This window comes from Oncorhynchus masou, unplaced genomic scaffold (assembly GCF_036934945.1).
Source record: "Oncorhynchus masou masou isolate Uvic2021 unplaced genomic scaffold, UVic_Omas_1.1 unplaced_scaffold_1462, whole genome shotgun sequence".
Taxonomy (NCBI): domain Eukaryota; kingdom Metazoa; phylum Chordata; class Actinopteri; order Salmoniformes; family Salmonidae; genus Oncorhynchus; species Oncorhynchus masou.
In genome coordinates, this window is record NW_027004606.1 from 45,317 (window position 1) to 59,273 (window position 13,957).

General features: G+C 46.3%; 1 protein-coding gene across 1 annotated transcript in view; it reads right to left on the minus strand.

Annotated features, from left to right (window-relative positions):
• Positions 1–3,269: 3,269 nt before the first annotated feature.
• LOC135530934 (liprin-alpha-1-like) overlaps positions 3,270–13,957 on the minus strand; it is a 90,328-nt gene continuing 79,640 nt past the window's right edge. The window contains 9 exon segments of the mRNA XM_064959101.1: positions 3,270–4,881; positions 5,255–5,322; positions 5,561–5,729; positions 6,166–6,234; positions 6,405–6,580; positions 7,535–7,632; positions 8,100–8,275; positions 9,401–9,427; positions 12,759–12,821. Of these exon segments, the coding sequence (XP_064815173.1) occupies positions 5,264–5,322; positions 5,561–5,729; positions 6,166–6,234; positions 6,405–6,580; positions 7,535–7,632; positions 8,100–8,275; positions 9,401–9,427; positions 12,759–12,821 (837 nt within the window). The 3' untranslated portion in view covers positions 3,270–4,881; positions 5,255–5,263.

Below are 13,957 nucleotides of genomic sequence, written 5' to 3' on the forward strand. Positions count from 1 at the left end.
CTTTCCAGTCGTGTTAAGGCAAGTCACTGGAAGGTGTTTCTAGTCTTTCCAGTCTGTTAAGGCAAGTCACTGGAAGGTGTTTCTAGTCGTGTTAAGTCAAGTCACTGGAAGGTGTTTCTAGTCTTTCCAGTCGTGTTAAGTCAAGTCACTGGAAGGTGTTTCTAGTTGTGTTAAGGCAAGTCACTGGAAGGTGTTTCTAGTCGTGTTAAGGCGAGTCACTGGAAGGTGTTTCTAGTCGTGTTAAGTCAAGTCACTGGAAGGTGTATCTCGTCTTTCCAGTCGTGTTAAGGCAAGTCACTGGAAGGTGTTTCTAGTCTTTCCAGTCTGTTAAGGCGAGTCACTGGAAGGTGTTTCCAGTCGTGTTAAGGCAAGTCACTGGAAGGTGTTTCTAGTCTTTCCAGTCGTGTTAAGGCGAGTCACTGGAAGGTGTTTCTAGTCTTTCCAGTCGTGTTAAGGCGAGTCACTGGAAGGTGTTGCTAGTCGTGTTAAGGCAAGTCACTGGAAGGTGTTTCTAGTCTTTCCAGTCGTGTTAAGGCGAGTCACTGGAAGGTGTTTCTAGTCGTGTTAAGGCGAGTCACTGGAAGGTGTTTCTAGTCGTGTTAAGGCGAGTCACTGGAAGGTGTTTCTAGTCTTTCCAGTCTGTTAAGGCGAGTCACTGGAAGGTGTTTCTAGTCTTTCCAGTCTGTTAAGGCAAGTCACTGGAAGGTGTTTCTAGTCGTGTTAAGGCAAGTCACTGGAAGGTGTTTCTAGTCGTGTTAAGGCGAGTCACTGGAAGGTGTTTCTAGTCGTGTTAAGGCGAGTCACTGGAAGGTGTTTCTAGTCGTGTTAAGGCGAGTCACTGGAAGGTGTTTCTAGTCGTGTTAAGTCGAGTCACTGGAAGGTGTTTCTAGTCGTGTTAAGTCAAGTCACTGGAAGGTGTATCTCGTCTTTCCAGTCGTGTTAAGGCAAGTCACTGGAAGGTGTTTCTAGTCTTTCCAGTCTGTTAAGGCGAGTCACTGGAAGGTGTTTCCAGTCGTGTTAAGGCAAGTCACTGGAAGGTGTTTCTGGCGTCTTTCCAGTCGTGTTCCAAGGCGAGTCACTGGAAGGTGTTTCTAGTCTTTCCAGTCGTGTTAAGGCGAGTCACTGGAAGGTGTTGCTAGTCGTGTTAAGGCAAGTCACTGGAAGGTGTTTCTAGTCTTTCCAGTCGTGTTAAGGCGAGTCACTGGAAGGTGTTTCTAGTCGTGTTAAGGCGAGTCACTGGAAGGTGTTTCTAGTCGTGTTAAGGCGAGTCACTGGAAGGTGTTTCTAGTCTTTCCAGTCTGTTAAGGCGAGTCACTGGAAGGTGTTTCTAGTCTTTCCAGTCTGTTAAGGCAAGTCACTGGAAGGTGTTTCTAGTCGTGTTAAGGCGAGTCACTGGAAGGTGTTTCTAGTCGTGTTAAGGCGAGTCACTGGAAGGTGTTTCTAGTCGTGTTAAGGCGAGTCACTGGAAGGTGTTTCTAGTCGTGTTAAGTCGAGTCACTGGAAGGTGTTTCTAGTCGTGTTAAGTCAAGTCACTGGAAGGTGTATCTCGTCTTTCCAGTCGTGTTAAGGCAAGTCACTGGAAGGTGTTTCTAGTCTTTCCAGTCTGTTAAGGCGAGTCACTGGAAGGTGTTTCCAGTCGTGTTAAGGCAAGTCACTGGAAGGTGTTTCTCGTCTTTCCAGTCGTGTTAAGGCGAGTCACTGGAAGGTGTTTCTAGTCTTTCCAGTCGTGTTAAGGCGAGTCACTGGAAGGTGTTGCTAGTCGTGTTAAGGCAAGTCACTGGAAGGTGTTTCTAGTCTTTCCAGTCGTGTTAAGGCGAGTCACTGGAAGGTGTTTCTAGTCGTGTTAAGGCGAGTCACTGGAAGGTGTTTCTAGTCGTGTTAAGGCAAGTCACTGGAAGGTGTTTCTAGTCTTTCCAGTCTGTTAAGGCGAGTCACTGGAAGGTGTTTCTAGTCTTTCCAGTCTGTTAAGGCAAGTCACTGGAAGGTGTTTCTAGTCGTGTTAAGGCGAGTCACTGGAAGGTGTTTCTAGTCGTGTTAAGGCGAGTCACTGGAAGGTGTTTCTAGTCGTGTTAAGGCGAGTCACTGGAAGGTGTTTCTAGTCGTGTTAAGTCGAGTCACTGGAAGGTGTTTCTAGTCGTGTTAAGGCAAGTCACTGGAAGGTCTTTCCAGTCGTGTTAAGGCAAGTCACTGGAAGGTGTTTCTAGTCTTTCCAGTCGTGTTAAGGCAAGTCACTGGAAGGTGTTTCTAGTCGTGTTAAGGCAAGTCACTGGAAGGTGTTTCTCGTCTTTCCAGTCGTGTTAAGGCAAGTCACTGGAAGGTGTTTCTCGTCTTTCCAGTCGTGTTAAGGCAAGTCACTGGAAGGTGTTTCTAGTCGTGTTAAGGCAAGTCACTGGAAGGTGTTTCTAGTCTTTCCAGTCGTGTTAAGGCAAGTCACTGGAAGGTGTTTCTAGTCGTGTTAAGGCGAGTCACTGGAAGGTGTTTCTAGTCGTGTTAAGGCGAGTCACTGGAAGGTGTTTCTAGTCTTTCCAGTCTGTTAAGGCGAGTCACTGGAAGGTGTTTCTAGTCTTTCCAGTCTGTTAAGGCAAGTCACTGGAAGGTGTTTCTAGTCGTGTTAAGGCAAGTCCCTGGAAGGTGTTTCTAGTCTTTCCAGTCTGTTAAGGCGAGTCACTGGAAGGTGTTTCTCGTCTTTCCAGTCGTGTTAAGGCGAGTCACTGGAAGGTGTTTCTAGTCGTGTTAAGGCGAGTCACTGGAAGGTGTTTCTAGTCGTGTTAAGGCGAGTCACTGGAAGGTGTTTCTAGTCGTGTTAAGGCGAGTCACTGGAAGGTGTTTCTAGTCGTGTTAAGGCCAGTCACTGGAAGGTGTTTCTAGTCGTGTTAAGGCGAGTCACTGGAAGGTGTTTCTAGTCGTGTTAAGGCGAGTCACTGGAAGGTGTTTCCAGTCGTGTTAAGGCGAGTCACTGGAAGGTGTTTCTAGTCTTTCCAGTCGTGTTAAGGCGAGTCACTGGAAGGTGTTTCTAGTCGTGTTAAGGCGAGTCACTGGAAGGTGTTTCTAGTCGTGTTAAGGCGAGTCACTGGAAGGTGTTTCTAGTCGTGTTAAGGCGAGTCACTGGAAGGTGTTTCTAGTCGTGTTAAGGCGAGTCACTGGAAGGTGTTTCTAGTCGTGTTAAGGCGAGTCACTGGAAGGTGTTTCTAGTCGTGTTAAGGCGAGTCACTGGAAGGTGTTTCTAGTCTTTCCAGTCGTGTTAAGGCAAGAGATGCATTAAAAACACAAAGACTTCAGCTTTTTATTGGCAGTGGAAAATAAGTTTCAGTATTTTATTGAAAGTAATCCATAAATAATACTGTGATAAAATAGTTAAGTACTCAGACTGTACATCATTTTGTTACCAGAGCAGGAGAATAAAATGGGGAAAACGGAAGATTAAAAATAATAATAATAGCATTTGCATTGTGCATTATAAAATGACTAAATCACAAAGGGAATAACGGAACTAATGCAGGGTGGAAAGGAAGTCTTTGCTTCCGCGACATTATCTGTCTTGAAAAAGTATTGCCACAGCAACCTGTGTTAAAACACTCAGAAACAGCTTTAAAAAAAAATGGCAACTCCTACAAATCAAAACTGAGAAAGCAACAAACACGACGGAGATGACGAATAAATAAGACAGCCAGAGAAATAAGGTAAGAAAAAACCCCATCAGGCTTAATTAGAAGTGTCCGTAGTAAAAAGAGTTGGTTAAAGGTTTGAGGGTAGATCGCTCCACCTCGGGTGAGTAGCTAGTCGCTGGGATCAGTTTAGGCCACAGTGGACTTGGTCCGTCGATAGTAGAGCCGCCACGCTTTCGGCTCAGGTACAAGCGAGTTGATCTTCACGCACGTCTGGCCTCCCGTTAGCGCGCTCCAGGGGGAAGGCAGGGAAAAGAGAGGGATGAAGGGAAGGAGGAAAAGAGGAATGGAGAGTTTGGGCATGCGAGGTTGACTGGAGAACACAGTGGAATGGTCTCTTACCAAGCGATGCATCTGAAAACAGCCCTGGTCTTCACTACTGTTTATGGCTTTTGTTTCAGTCTTTCTACAGGTTTGGTTTCACAGGAAAAAAAAAACAAAGAGAGTTGTTTCACGTGTCACCTGTCGTCACAGTTACCTAGGACCTTGTTGTGGTTACGGTCCGCCCGGTGCTTAGCGACCACAGCGTTGTAGCAGTTGGTGAAACAATGTCAGTCAGAACTCCAGCAATATTTCTGATATTCACATATTCTCATTGTCCTAGAAGAGCTGCATTTACAAATAATCACCATGGATACGCTTGAAGATAACAGGCTGGGGTCGAAGGGAAATGGGGTCCAATTCAGATAGAAAGTCACTTATTAAAGTCACTCGATCATCAGTTCAATGATTAAAAACAACAGAGGACAGAGAAATAAAAACATACATCTGGTCAATACAAGATCAGGAATATATATATATATATATATAAAATGATTAGATAATGTCTGTTGAAAAAATATACAAACTCCAGACCATCTAAAAACATTCAGTTACATCTGAGAGTTAACCTTGATAAGGACACAGTTGGAACAGTTTTTTAGAAAATAGGGACATTTCCATTGAGGCGGGAGAGACGGGGGAAGTAACAGATACATAAATCTAAAATCATTCCAATGTCCCACCAGCTTGCTAACATAAATAGAACAATAAGGATTGATACATCTAGGACACGGGCCCTCTAGTACGGAGATTGGTGATGTGGTTGCTACTTCTTTTATCGCTGTGATAACAATAAAACTCTGTCCTTGCAGGGGCAGCAGCTGCTCCTGATGGGGGGGGGAGCTCACCCCTCATCCTCCAACCAGCAGTCACCTATAGAAATAATGAGGATCAACTAAGACAAGAGGAGAGAGAAAGAGGTAGAGAGGTAGAGAGAGAGAGCGGCAGACAGAGAGAGGCAGAGAGAGAGAGCGGCAGACAGAGAAAGAGAGCGAGCGAGGCAGAGAGAAAGAGAGAGCGAGCGAGGCAGACAGAGAGAGAGAGAGAAAGACAGAGGTAGAGAGAGGCAGACAGACAGAGAGAAAGAGAGGCAGAAAAGCAGCAGATGAAGATGACAGAATAGAGGAGAGAAAGAGGAGAGGAGCGTAGACATGCGTTAATATAGCCAAGACCGCAGAGGCACAAGAAGCTGCTTGAACAGAAGAGATCCACTGTGAAGTGTGTGCGTGTGTGTGTGTGCGCGTGCGCGTGTGTGTGTGTAAACTTACTGTGTCGTGTTAGCAGGAGTATGTCCTGACTGTGGCAGTGTCCAGCCTCTGTATTGCAGACTGACTCCCTACATCCCCACAGCAAAACCACATGCAGAAACATGCTGTTAGTTAGTCACTCACAATCTCCGGCATAACACACCCACCACACACACTAGAGCTGGGGAAACACGAACCCATTGTTGAAAGCATATTGTGTATCGGTCTGCGTAACAAGACCGAGATAAAGGCGCAGCGGTGCCATGCCTAAACACACACAGACACAACGAGCCCTCATTCCCCGTGGGACCCACCCCCTTGTCCTACCGTCCATGTGGCTCCTTTTTGGCTGCGTGGAGGGGGACGCTGCGTTGCTATTGGTCAGTCTGAAGTTGGCGGGCAGGGTGTCGGCTGAGCCCGGGGACATCCCCCGGGTGTCTTTGGGCCGGAACTTCTTCCTCCAGGAGGGGGCGCGCCGGAAGTTGTTATCGTCCTCCTGGAAGAGATTCAGAGAGAGGAGGAAGCAGGAAGGAGATAAGGATGTGGATATACATGGAGGAGAGATTTAGAAAGTGTGTGTGAGTGAGTGAGCGAGTGAGTGTGCGAGTGAGTGAGTGTGCGAGTGTGTCCGCACGTGTGTGTGTGTGTGTGTCTGTGAGTGTGTGTGTGCTCGTGAGTGAGTGAGTGTGTGTGCTCATGAGTGAGTGAGTGAGTGTGAGAGTGAGTGAGTGAGTGTGTGAGAGTGAGTGTGTGCTCGTGAGTGAGTGAGCTCGTGAGTGTGTACTCGTGAGTGAGTGTGTGTGTGCTCGTGAGTGAGTGAGTGAGAGAGTGTGTGTGCTCGTGAGTGAGTGAGTGAGTGTGTGTGTGTGTGGTATGTGTGTGAGCTTTAGAAAGTGTGTGTGTGTGTGGTCCATCATATGTGTGTGTCTCACCTCATCCAGTCTCCTCTCTGTACCGATGGCCAGTAGACTGTTGTACTCACTCTCCAGAGCTGCTCTCGCCTACAACACAGGAAGGAGGGACAGAGAAAGAGACAGTCGATGAATGAGTGTGTCTCCTCTCTCTTCGGAGAGGAGGAGACGAGAGCTGACGTCTCAGCTGGGAGCGCCGTTTGACTGCCAGGGTGGTTCACCGCCACCCACCAATGCTGGTAGTGTGTGTGTGTACCTACCTGTGTGTTCTGGGTGGGGATCTGCAGCAGCAGGGCCAGGGCGTTGTGGTCGAAGGTTTCATCCAGGGCCAGCAGGGCTCCGTGCACGCCGCTCTCCAGCAGGTTGTTACTGTACTCCTTCAGCCCCATGGCCTGTACCCAGCTGATCACACGCTCGTTGCTCCACACCAGCACGTCTGCTCAGGGTACACAAAATGGTAACCAGCTGGTACAGAATCGTTTGGGGAATGATCAGGGAACACATCCAAAGAGACAGTCAAAATAATTCCTCTGAGAATTTATTTATTATTATTATTTTTTTAAATCAGGAAGGACTGAAATTAAGTTGACATTTTGTTGGCCTGCCCCCCCCTAGTGTAGTAGAGCTGGGAATTATTCCTCTATGTGCTAGAAAAACGTTGATATGATCGGGAAATAAATCCGGAGGAAAAGTCCAAAGAAATCCAATGTACAAACAAACCTATCATTTCTAAATGTGTCTATGGACACAATAGAAGGAAAAATACTGCACACTTCAGATTCTCCCATAGTGTTATTAGCTCAGTGTAGCTTACACTTCAGTTTCTCCCGTAATGTTATTAGCTTAGCGTGGCTGACACTTCAGATTCTCCCGTAGTGTTATTAGCTTAGCGTAGCTGACACTTCAGATTCTCCCGTAGTGTTATTAGCTTAGCGTAGCTGACACTTCAGATTCTCCCATAGTGTTATTAGCTTAGCGTGGCTGACACTTGTAATTCTCCCATAGTGTTATTAGATTAGCGTAGCTGACACTTGTAATTCTCCCATAGTGTTATTAGCTTAGCGTTGCTGACACTTGCAATTCTCCCATAGTGTTATTAGCTTAGCGTAGCTGACACTTCAGATTCTCCCATAGTGTTATTAGCTTAGCGTAGCTGACAATTCAGATTCTCCCATAGCGTTATTAGCTCAGCGTAGCTTACACTTCAGTTTCTCCCGTAGTGTTATTAGCTTAGCGTAATTAGCTTAGCGTAGCTGACACTTCAGTTTCTCCCATAGCTCAGCAACGCTAAGCTAACAACGCTAACTAAATGATGAGTGAATCTGAACAGTGTGGTCATTTCTCCCTTCGGTCGACTGTCATTTTCTCTCACCGTTATCCCAGCTGTTACCTTGCAGCTCCCGCTGGGTCTCGCCACGCCTCCTCTCCAGCTCCTTCCTGTCGTAGTTCAGTCTCCTCAGACACATCACCCCACACTGGAAACTGTTCCTGTTACACAGACACATTGACTGGTTAAACATTGAGACAGAAACAAAATTAACAACCCTCGTTGTCCATGGCACCATTTTGGCTCTTACCTACGGAAACTGTAAACCATTTTGGTTCCTAATGTCTGTGGAAGCTGTCCACCATTTTGGTTCCTAATACCTGTGGAAACTGTCCACCATTTTGGTTCCTAATACCTGTGGAAACTGTCCACCATTTTGGTTCCTAATACCTGTGGAAACTGTCCACCATTTTGATCTTTTTACCTGTGGAAACTGTCCACCATTTTGATCTTTTTACCTGTGGAAACTGTCCACCATTTTGATCTTTTTACCTGTGGAAACTGTCCACCATTTTGATCTTTTTACCTGTGGAAACTGTCCACCATTTTGATCTTTTTACCTGTGGAAACTGTCCACCATTTTGATCTTTTTACCTGTGGAAACTGTCCACCATTTTGATCTTTTTACCTGTGGAAACTGTCCACCATTTTAAGCTGTCCCCTCATGTCCTTCTTGGTGAGGTGGTCCAGCATGCGTGCGTCTACCAGGGACTCCATGAAGTAGGACCGGTACTGGGGCAGACCCAGGCTGGGCAGCCACTCGTTACCAATCCACTCATGGTTCATGTCTCCATACGCCAGCGTCTGTGGGAGGGAGGGACAGGGCTAGGTCAGACTGTGTTTGGAGTCTAATGAAGAGTCAAAAGTTAGTGGGGGGGTGGCTACCATCGCTATGAAAGAAAAAGGCTAGGTGGAAATCACCCCGTTAAAATCTAGAGTGTGCACGTGTCTGTACATTCATGTTTGTGTGTAAGTTACAGCAGGTTTAAGAGCAGCTACGACCACAGAACTAGGGACAGTGAGAGAACTAGACTGATTTGTGTTTTGATAGGTGGGAGGTCAGAGAACTAGACTGATTTGTGTGTTCTGATAGGTGGGAGGTCAGAGAACTAGACTGATGTGTGTTCTGATAGGTGGGAGGTCAGAGAACTAGACTGATGTGTGTTCTGATAGGTGGGAGGTCAGAGAACTAGACTGATGTGTGTTCTGATAGGTGGGAGGGTCAGAGAACTAGACTGATGTGTGTTCTGATAGGTGGGAGGGTCAGAGAACTAGACTGATGTGTGTTCTGATAGGTGGGAGGTCAGAGAACTAGACTGATGTGTGTTCTGATAGGTGGGAGGGTCAGAGAACTAGACTGATGTGTGTTCTGATAGGTGGGAGGGTCAGAGAACTAGACTGATTTGTGTTTTGATAGGTGGGAGGTCAGAGAACTAGACTGATGTGTGTTCTGATAGGTGGGAGGTCAGAGAACTAGACTGATTTGTGTTTTGATAGGTGGGAGGTCAGAGAACTAGACTGATGTGTGTTCTGATAGGTGGGGGAGGGGAAGGAAGTAGCCCCACTGTAAACAACTTCTAAACAGCAGAGGCTCCTAATAAATCTCTCCTGTCCTGTCTGTGGCTTCTAAACAGGACATCTGAGTCAATGGCTGTCCGCCACCACAAGAGTTGGATGAAGAAGCCATATCACAATGTGTATAACTACATTATTCTAGCTGCAATATCCTGTCTCCGATACCTCCAGATTTACCTGCAGGTTAAAATGTGCAGCTGACTAAAGTATCGGAGACCAAGAGCCATACTGTTGTCAGAGCATCCGTGCAAGGAAACAAAAATAAAAATAAAATATCTGTCCAACTGAAATAAGGTGAAATGTCGTCGTCGTCTACCACAGCCAGAGAAAAGAGACAGACAGGGGTGTGCAAACCTGGGCCCAGCTGCCCTCGTCATCCTCCTGTTGTTAGCATGGTTAGCATGGTGAGAGAAGAGAAGCGGGTTAGAGTTAGTGACTGTGGCAGTGCTGGGTTCGGCAGCTCAACATCAACATGCTACTTAACCAGTGTTAATGTTAAGACCAACTGGACATGCAACCAACAGCTCATGCTTTAGGCTACATTGGCGTCCTGTTCTCAATGAACCTGGGATTGATCTAGAATTCATTTTAATAGGATCTAATACCACTATTTGACCCGTTGAAGCATCCATGTATTAGTAAATCCCAGGTTGAAACAGGACTGGAAATATAGCATTGAGCAAAAGTGTTTAAATGAAATACAGTTTTATTATGCAAAAGTATTCACTATTCACCCCTTTGGCATTTTGTCTTTGCCATGTCATTGCCTTACAACCTGGAATTAAAATTGATTTTTTGGGGGGGGGGTTTGTATCATTTGATTTACACAACATGCCTACTACTATGAAGATGCAAAATGTTATTTCTTGTGAAACAAACAAGACAACAACAAAAAACTGAAAACTTGAGGGTGCATCACTGTCCACCCCCCCAAAGCCACCTTTTGCAGAAATTACAGCTGAATGTCTCTTGGGGTATGTCTCTATAAGCTTGGCACATCTAGCCACTGGGATTTTTGCCCATTCATCAAGGTAAAACGGCCCCAGAACCTTCAAGTTGGATGGGTTCCGCTGGTGTACAACGATCTTTAAGTCAAACCACAGATTCTCAATTGGAATGAGCTTTGACAAGGTCATTCCAAAACATTTAAATGTTTCCCCTTAAACCACTCGAGTGTTGCTTTAGCAGTATGCGTAGGGTCATTGTCCTGCTGGAAGGTGAACCTCTGACCCAGCCTCAAATCTCTGGAAGACTGAAACTGTATTTAGCGCCATCAATCATTCCTTCTAGTCCGACCAGTTTCCCAGTCCCTGCGAATGAAAAACATCCCCACAGCATGCTGCCACCACCATGCTTCACTGTGGGGATGGTATTCTTGGGGTGATGAGAGGTGTAGGGTTTGCACCAGACAGCCTTTTCCTTTATGGCCAAAAAGCTCAATTTTAGTCTCATCTGACAGGGGTACCTTCTTCCATATGTTTTGCGAGTCTCCCACTTTTGGTGAACACCAAACGTGTTTGCTTATTTTTTTCTTTAAGCAATAGCTTTTTTTCTGGCCACTCTTCCGTAAAGCCGAACTCTGTCGAGTGTACGGCTTCAAGTGGTCCTATGGACAGATACTTCAAATCTCCGCTGTGGAGCTTTGCAGCTCCTTCAGGGTTATCTTTGGTCTCTTTGTTGCCTCTCTGATTAATGCCTGCCTTGCCTGGCCTGTGAGTTTTGGTGGGCGGCCCTCTCTTGGCAGGTTTTGGTGGGCTGCCCTCTCTTGGCAGGTTTTGGTGGGCTGCCCTCTCTTGGCAGGTTTTGGTGGGCGGCCCTCTCTTGGCAGGTTTTGGTGGGCGGCCCTCTCTTGGCAGGTTTTGGTGGGCGGCCCTCTCTTGGCAGGTTTTGGTGGGCGGCCCTCTCTTGGCAGGTTTTGGTGGGCTGCCCTCTCTTGGCAGGTTTTGGTGGGCTGCCCTCTCTTGACAGGTTTTGGTGGGCTGCCCTCTCTTGGCAGGTTTTGGTGGGCTGCCCTCTCTTGGCAGGTTTTGGTGGGCTGCCCTCTCTTGGCAGGTTTTGGTGGGCGGCCCTCTCTTGGCAGGTTTTGGTGGGCGGCCCTCTCTTGGCAGGTTTTGGTGGGCTGCCCTCTCTTGGCAGGTTTTGGTGGGCGGCCCTCTCTTGGCAGGTTTTGGTGGGCGGCCCTCTCTTGGCAGGTTTTGGTGGGCGGCCCTCTCTTGGCAGGTTTTGGTGGGCGGCCCTCTCTTGGCAGGTTTTGGTGGGCTGCCCTCTCTTGGCAGGTTTTGGTGGGCTGCCCTCTCTTGGCAGGTTTTGGTGGGCTGCCCTCTCTTGGCAGGTTTTGGTGGGCTGCCCTCTCTTGGCAGGTTTTGGTGGGCTGCCCTCTCTTGGCAGGTTTTGGTGGGCTGCCCTCTCTTGACAGGTTTTGGTGGGCTGCCCTCTCTTGGCAGGTTTTGGTGGGCTGCCCTCTCTTGGCAGGTTTTGGTGGGCTGCCCTCTCTTGGCAGGTTTTGGTGGGCGGCAGGTTTGGTGGCTGCTCTCTCTTGGCAGGTTTTGGTGGGCGGCCCTCTCTTGGCAGGTTTTGGTGGGCTGCCCTCTCTTGGCAGGTTTTGGTGGGCTGCCCTCTCTTGGCAGGTTTTGGTGGGCTGCCCTCTCTTGGCAGGTTTTGGTGGGCTGCCCTCTCTTGGCAGGTTTTGGTGGGCTGCCCTCTCTTGGCAGGTTTTGGTGGGCTGCCCTCTCTTGGCAGGTTTTGGTGGGCTGCCCTCTCTTGGCAGGTTTTGGTGGGCTGCCCTCTCTTGGCAGGTTTTGGTGGGCTGCCCTCTCTTGGCAGGTTTTGGTGGGCTGCCCTCTCTTGGCAGGTTTTGGTGGGCTGCCCCTCTTGGCAGGTTTTGGTGGGCTGCCCTCTCTTGGCAGGTTTTGGTGGGCTGCCCTCTCTTGGCAGGTTTTGGTGGGCGGCCCTCTCTTGGCAGATGTGTTGTGGTATCATATCCTTTCCATTTTTTAATAATGGATTTAATGGTGCTCCGTGGGATGTTCAAAGTCTCTGATATTTTCTTTTTATAGTCCAACCCTAATCTGTACTTCTCCACAACTTTGTCCATGACCTGTTTGGAGAGCTCCTTGGTCTTCATGGTTCCGCTTCCTTAGTGGTGTTGTAGACTCTGGGGCTTTTCAGAACAGCGGTATATATACACTGAGATCATGTGACAGATCATGTGACACTTAAATAAAACAAATGATGTGACTCCTGAAGGTAATTGGTTGCATGAGATCTTATTTAGTGGCTTCATCGCAAGAGGGGTGAATAGATATGCACGCATCACTTTCCCTTGAATTTATTTAAATTTGAAACATGTTATTTTTTTCATTTCACTTCACCAATTTGGACTATTTTGTGTATGTCCATTACATGAAATCCAAATAAATCAATTTAAAATTACAGGTTGTAATGCAACACGGCCTGAAACATAAAGACAAGACAAATCTAATGTTAACCAGTAATTTCTGTTCAAAAGCTAAGTCTGTACTGAACTTAGCCTTCAACCAAACTGACAGACACACAGAAACACACGTACTGACACCAAAAGCCCCAACCAAGATACAGACATGGACAAACAGGGCCGTGAGAAAAGTACACACAGGGAGTAACACCCAACTACCAACCAGATCACTACCAGTCGCCTGCGCCAGTGACTGCCCAATGGCTTGGGGGGACTAACCGTGGAGGGCGTGGCTGCAAGGCACTCCAACTCTTCGTGCGTGACCCACACGTTCCCCGTGGACTGATCATGTGACAACCCCAAGAGTCACCAGTGATGCAAGCGTGTGAGAGGAAAGGGAGGAGGGAGAGGAGAGGGAGGAGGAGAGTGAAGAGAGGGAGGCAGGGGTGTGAGGATTTGTTTATATTAAGAACAGAGGGAGGACGGGAAGGAAAATAAGACCAAACAGCAGTGTTATTATCACATCACATGATTCAGAGAGAGAGTAAGAGTTAAAGAGAAAGAGAGAAAGAACGAAAGAAAGAAAGAGAGAAAGAACGAAAGAGAGAAAGAAAGAGAGAAAGAAAGAAAGAGAGAAAGAAAGAGAGAAAGAAAGAAAGAGAAAGAAAGAAAGAAAGAAAGAGAGAAAGAAAGAGAGAAAGAAAGAAAGAGAGAAAGAAAGAGAGAAAGAAAGAAAGAGAAAGAAAGAAAGAAAGAAAGAGAGAAAGAAAGAGAAGAAAGAAAGAGAGAAAGAAAGAGAGAAAAAGAAAGAAAGAAAGAAAGAAAGAAAGAGAGAGAAAGAAAGAAAGAGAGAAAGAGAGAAAGAAAGAAAGAGAGAAAGAAAGAAAGAAAGAAAAGAAAGAAAGAAAGAGAGAAAGAGAAAGAAAGAAAGAAAGAAAGAGAGAAAGAAGAGAAAGAAGAAAGAAAGAGAGAAAGAAAGAGAGAAAGAAGAAAGAAAGAGAGAAAGAAAGAAGAAAGAAAGAAAGAAAGAGAGAAAGAAAGAAAGAGAGAAAGAAAGAAAGAAAGAAAGAAAGAGGAGAAAGAAAGAAAGAGAGAAAGAAAGAAAGAAAGAAAGAAAGAAAGAAAGAAAGAAAGAAAGAAAGAAAGAAAGAAGAGAGAAGAAAGAAAGAAAGAAAGAAAGAAAGAAAGAAAGAAAGAAAGAAAAAGAAAGAGAGAAAGAAAGAAAGAAAGAAAGAAAGAAAGAAAGAAAGAAAGAAAGAAAGAAAGAGAGAGAAAGAAAGAAAGAAAGAAAGAAGAAAGAAAGAAAGAGAGAGAAAGAAAGAGAGAAAGAAAGAAAGAAAGAGAGAAAGAAAGAAAGAAAGAAAGAAAGAAAGAGAGAAAGAAAGAGAGAAAGAAAGAAAGAAAGAGAGAAAGAAAGAAAGAAAGAAAGAAAGAAAGAAAGAAAGAAAGAAAGAAAGAAAGAAAGAGAGAAAGAAAGA